The 5931-nt window shown below is 42.4% G+C and overlaps 1 protein-coding gene across 1 annotated transcript; it reads right to left on the bottom strand.

Annotated features, from left to right (window-relative positions):
• Positions 1-1436: 1436 nt before the first annotated feature.
• On the bottom strand, positions 1437-5696 carry LOC148025779 (pentatricopeptide repeat-containing protein At2g13600-like). Its single transcript, XM_087693025.1, has 2 exons — positions 5442-5696; positions 1437-5311 (listed from the first exon to the last, which is right to left on the bottom strand). Exon 2 carries the CDS (start codon positions 5170-5172, stop codon positions 3355-3357), a length of 1818 nt encoding a protein of 605 aa, XP_087549151.1. The 5' UTR covers positions 5173-5311; positions 5442-5696; the 3' UTR covers positions 1437-3354.
• Between the last annotated feature and the right edge of the window lie 235 nt (positions 5697-5931).

Below are 5931 nucleotides of genomic sequence, written 5' to 3' on the forward strand. Positions count from 1 at the left end.
AAACTTTTCTAATAAAACAAGCATAGATAATAACATCTCGATCATGAAAACATCTATTAAATTCCAAGTTGATAGCATATATACAACAGTTTCAATGATCTCAAAGAGTAAACAACTCTCAAATACATGATAGCAACCATCAAGTTCAAAAGAAATGACATGATAGCTTCTATCATATTTACCGAAGCTTTTGAAGTCAACTTTGCCTTCTTGCTCTATGGACAATCTCTATCTCTGCGAAAGTGCCTCATCTAATGGCATGAAAAAAAGTGACCTTTAGAACGATCTTCACTACAAGTCACTTTGCACTTGCCGTCCTTCTTCTTGTGCAACTCCGAAGGTGACTGATAAGTTGCTACTAAGAAAGAGGTTTTCTTTGATTTGAAGTTGAAGGTAGCTTGATGGAATCCCCCTATCGATTGATGCCCCAACTTACAACCAAAGTATTATCATTTTTTTTCATACTTGTAGATGTCCTCAAGAGAATGTAAAGGTTGCAGAGCACCTTGTTCTGATAATCTGCTAGCAACCCGAATAGATAGTGTATATAAAGTAATGTCTAAGGATCATCTAAGCCTTTGTTTTTGTCAAAAGAATCTTTAAATTCCTGTAAATACATGTCCAATATCTTCTTTCCCATGTCAAGCTTAAACAACTTATGAAAATTTTCAATATGATTATTGGTCACAAATCACTTCCAAAAAATAGATTGAAAATCTGCCCATGACTCTAGCTTGAGCATAGCCCCACCCACCGCTTAGCGTACACCTTTGCCTATAACATAATTTGTATTTGTCCGATACATTGAGCACCATCAAACTGATACAAATCAAAATAAGTTGTCCACTTGGTCATCCATAAATCAATATTGGCCACATTACTTTCTTTCTTCAACCCTAGGCTTGTGTGGAGCCAAGAGAGTGGAGGAGAAAGCAAAGTTTATTTTCCTAAGCCTTAGCTAATGAAGACTAACTTTGATTTTGTATTGTGGAATGTGTGGAGGAAACATGACCTTTACAACTACTCCAAGCTTTACAAAGGCATGCTTTTAGTTCGTGCACCCAAGGTTCAAGAAGGAAATTGAGGCTGGGTACAAACGAGCGGCAGCAGAGATATGTCAAAGAGGCGTGCTTTTGATGTGGCATCTTCTAAATGGTTGAGACTTCCCTTCTCTTTTCTTCGGACCTACCCTCTTTCAACCAACCCCTCCCCCTCAGAAGAGCCTTGGCACTAAGAAAAAACCTCTCTACCTTCTCGTAGCACATTGTGCCTCTAGCTTTATCGTTCACACAAAGGAGGCAGAAGGTTGGTCAGGATTTGCAATGTTGCCGCCTCCATCTGAACCTAGCATGAGGAGGCTATTTTTGTATATGGGGGGGCACATGAGACAAAAGAAAGGAGAAGATCGTTAAAAAAGGAGTGGCTCATAATGCATGAAGACAGGGAGTCACAATTAGAGGAAAGGAAGGCGTCTCAAGGAAGAGCATACAAGGGAAAGAGGGGTGAAGGAGAAAAATCATAGGCTTTTATACTTTGCATTGCATAGAGAGGAATTGTAAGGGAGGAGTTCCTCTAAGAAGTCAAAAGTGTCAAGGATGTACTCAACTTTGTATGACCAAGGAGAGTAGTTGGTTCCATCCAGCTTTTCAAAAGCGGGGGGAGGCACCTAAGTAGGTTGTGCCATGATCACAACATGGACTGGTGGCCACAAAAGAGGAAACAAGGATAGAATGATGTGAAGGTGGTTAGGAGTTGATGCCATTACAATGCGCTTGTCGATCCACGCCACAATTTCTTTCAGGATCTCAGCTGGCTTCATAACAATCCTCACCATGGGCTGCTGAACTGTCCAAACCTCATGATGTCAGCAAAAGATGCTGCAATGATGACATCAGTTTGCAAAAGATGTCACAAGGCTGCTGAACTGTCCAGACGCTGAACTGTTGCTGTTGATGAAAATGCAACAATAGAGACCCTATCTATTGAAAACACAGCTCTACAGTACTGGGATGATGGTGCCACATCAGTATACAACAAGAAGGATGCTCTGCTTCAGTCATGTCCAGCTCTCAACTTGGCAAATGATACCATATGAGAGTATGTTGCAGAAAAGAACACAAACATGGAGCAATAAGACAAGGCAAGCGCAGTATAAACAAAGGAACAGATCTGACTAAACAACACTACAACCGTCAGCCCCTTTGCACAGTTTATATGCATCAGTGAGAAGCACTAGACAGAGGGGAGAGATGAAGACAATCATGATGAAGGCTGGACTGAACATGATACAATGCACAGTGGAGTGGGGGCTAGCAATAAATAGCCCATGCCCTAGAAGATAGCCAATCTACCTGGTCAACCTGCATTCAACACAGGTGAGACCAATGAAATGCTACCACCATCACAATATATGGCTGCCCAAATGTCCTCATCTGACTAAGACTAAGGCTCACAGGCAAGAGATGACCATACAAAGAGAAGAAATAGCACACATCAGCTAACAGAAATTCATTCATGATGTAAGAATCAACATATCAAAATGAGGAAAACAGCAACAGCTGCAAGATAATTTGAGCTCTTGAAAGCAAAGAAAAGCAAAAGACTATTTCTGCCACTCTTCTACTTCATCATAGGCTGTGCATCCAGGCTGCCACAAGTTTCAACAACTCTGTTCTCATTCCTTTCTCTTCATCCATTTAGCACCAACATTTCCCTTTAATAGGAAAATATAAATTTCTAATAGATAACTAGCAAAATGTCACCTTTTTAAGTAAGGAATTTCATTTCCATAGAAGTTTCTATATTCTCAACCTTTATGTGAGAATCTTAGGGTGGGTTCAGAGGGCAGCGGTGGAAGAAAGTACTTTTCTTTAGAGCTGCTGTGTTCTTGTTCACGCAAGGCACGGGCAATGCATAGAAAAGTGGAAGTCTCACATGGTTAGTGCAAATATGGAGACTCGAGAAACCTTATTGGCTATGTGGCAGCCTCAAAGCCCTTGGGCCTACCACATTCACCTTGTCCAGGTGGAAATGTTTCTCTACTAAGGGGGAAAGGCTGCTCATTTTCAAGTGGGTCCAGAGACAATTCACTTTTCCTTCAGCTGATCACATGCTTCCACACAAACAAAACACAGCTGCCCCTCTTTCTTTCACTGTCTCTTGTGAACCCAGCCTTAACAAAATGACAACACCCCCAATGTTCTCCCCAGCACATGGGTGCTCTTTCATAAGGCCATATGTCATGGCCAACTTTTCAATTCACCAACATCGCATATCTGTAATGAAATGTAGCACCCTTCCTGCTTGAGCATTATCCAAACTTCTTTAAAATATGAAGGCACTGTCCCAAGTATATTAGTCTACTAAGAATGTCCTAGTTCCTTCCAAATCCTTTTTCCTCAGAGCTTCAATCTTGAGAGCATCTGCCAGCATGCCAGCCGCCATATAAATATTGCTCAAACAAATATAAGGCCCAGCATCACTTTTGTCCAGTTGTACTGCATGCTCAAAGGCTAATGTACCAAGCTTCACATTTCCGCACTTTTGACAAGCACCTAGCAAAGCATTCCATACTGGACGATAAAGGGATGATGGCATATTCTTAATCACAGATATTGCCATGTTCAAGAGCCCCGCACGGCCATATAAATCAACCATGCAAGTGTAGTGCTCTAATGCTGGAGTGATACCATAGCCTGTGCTCATAGTCTCAAAATACATCTGGCCCTCATCTACTAGCCCAGACTGACCACATGCATTGAGCACAGTAGTCAATATGACTGCATTTGGTTTCACACGCTCTCCTAACATCTTGTTTAATAAGTCAAAAACAATGTTATCCTTCCCAAACTGAGCATATCCTGCAATTAGTGTGTTCCATGAGATTGCACTTCGAACTGTAAGCGCATCAAACACCTCTTGTGCCTTAACAAGTACACCACATTTGGCATACATATCCACTAGTGCATTGCCAACTGGAATGTTTTTCTCAAGCAACCCCTCTTTATCAATCTCTATATGAATATCTTTGCCCTTGTCAGCTGCTCCTAGCCTCCCACAAGCTTTCAACATGCAAACAAATGTGAGAGAATCTGGAGAGATGCCCTCCTGCTGCATCTGTTCAAAACAATGCAATGCTTCTTCACCATAACCATGTAGAGTATATCCTGTGATTAGCACAGTCCAAGAGATTACATTCCGGATGGGAAGTTCCAAAAACACTTCTTCTGCTTTTGCCAACACACCACATCTGGCATACATATCGACCAATGCATTGCCAACCAACACATTCTTTCCCAGCAATCCCTCTCTTACAATCTCAGCATGTATATCTTTGCCCTTGTCAGCTGCTCCAATGCTACCACATGCCTTCAAGATGCAAACATATGTGAGTGGATCTGGGGAGAAGCCTTCATGTTGCATTCGTTCAAACAAGTTCAGTGCTTCCTTACCATGCCCATGTTGAGCATATCCTGCAATAAGTGCAGTCCACAAGACTGCATTCCGAAAAGGGATCTCATCAAACACTTCTTGAGCTTTTGCAAGTGCACCACACTTGGCATACATGTCAAGCAATGCACCAGCAACGAGAATATTCTTTTCCAGCAACTTTTTTCTGTAAATCTCAGCATGTATGTCTTTGCCCTTCTCTAGTGCGCGTATGCTTCCACAAGCTTTCAAGATGCAAACAAAAGTGACCTCGTTTGGAATGATGCCCTCCAACTGCATCTGTGCAAAGCACTTCAGTGCTTTCTCACAATGCCCATGCTCATTATACCCAGCAATTAAGGCAGTCCAAGTCACTACATTCCGAACTGGAAGCTGATCCAACACTTTCTGAGCTTTTGCAAGGGCACCACATTTGGCATACATATTGACCAAGTGGGTGCCAACAGAAATGTTCTTCTCAAGCAACCCCAATTTGAGAATATCGGTGTGTATCCTACTGCCTTTGCGCAAATCCTTTTGCTTGGCACAAGCCTGCAGGGAGGCCATAACAGCATCAGCAACTTGGAACTTCTCATGCTTGACACCGCAGGTGTCCACTTGTCGTTTTCGTGCATTGTCAAGGATTCCCTTCCCCTTCTTGCACAGCTTCCCATCATTTGGTTTTCTTGATCTCGCCGGTGCCTGCAAAGTACTACCCAGCCCAAGGTGTGTGGCACCAGCCATGAATCCAGAATGACTCCTTGATCATTTGGTGCTTGATCATTTGCCTGCAAAGTACTACCCAGCCCAAGGATGGACTTTGATGGAAGGCAAAGTCCTCACATTCAGGAAATGATGCAGGTCTTGATAGGCATGCTGAGGTCTGTTACGCAAAACACTACCATGTCAACAAGTGAGAAACTAAGAAGGTCAAAATCAAATACAATAGGCAGAAACATTTCAGGAGTGTAAGACAACAAAAAACGGGAAGGAACATGGAGGCTAGTGCTTGCCTTGCTGTTCTGATTATCCCAGGATTGCCTGAAGCAGACATTTCAGAAGCAACCGTCTGCGAAGCACAGGACACGTTTGAAAGGAACACGTCCTGTGCACCTGTGTCTGTGTCTGTGTCTGATCTTCGTTTCTTCCATTGATTCGGTTGGAAAGGAACACGTCCTGTGCACCTGTGTGTGTGCGCGCTCTTCGTTTCTTCTATAGGAATCGGAACTTCAAAACTTAGACTAATATAATGTTGAATGCATGAAATTGTTAGATATGGGGATGTGGCAATCATATAGGAGCCTAAACTATCTCTCTAAAGAACCCTTATGTCCATTTCTCAACGTTTTTCGAATACAAACAAATGATGATTAGGTGTTTCATGCCTAGATTCTCTAGACACCTTGCACCGGGGTTCATTTCATGTGCCAAGAAGGTTCATGAGAGGCTGATGACATAAGGAACATAATCCAAGCTTTGAAAGCTTTAGCAACTTAGACTAAT

The sequence above is a fragment of the Lygodium microphyllum genome, chromosome 14 (assembly GCF_053477565.2).
Source record: "Lygodium microphyllum isolate KBCC chromosome 14, Lygodium_microphyllum_v1.1.10, whole genome shotgun sequence".
In the NCBI taxonomy this organism is placed as follows: domain Eukaryota; kingdom Viridiplantae; phylum Streptophyta; class Polypodiopsida; order Schizaeales; family Lygodiaceae; genus Lygodium; species Lygodium microphyllum.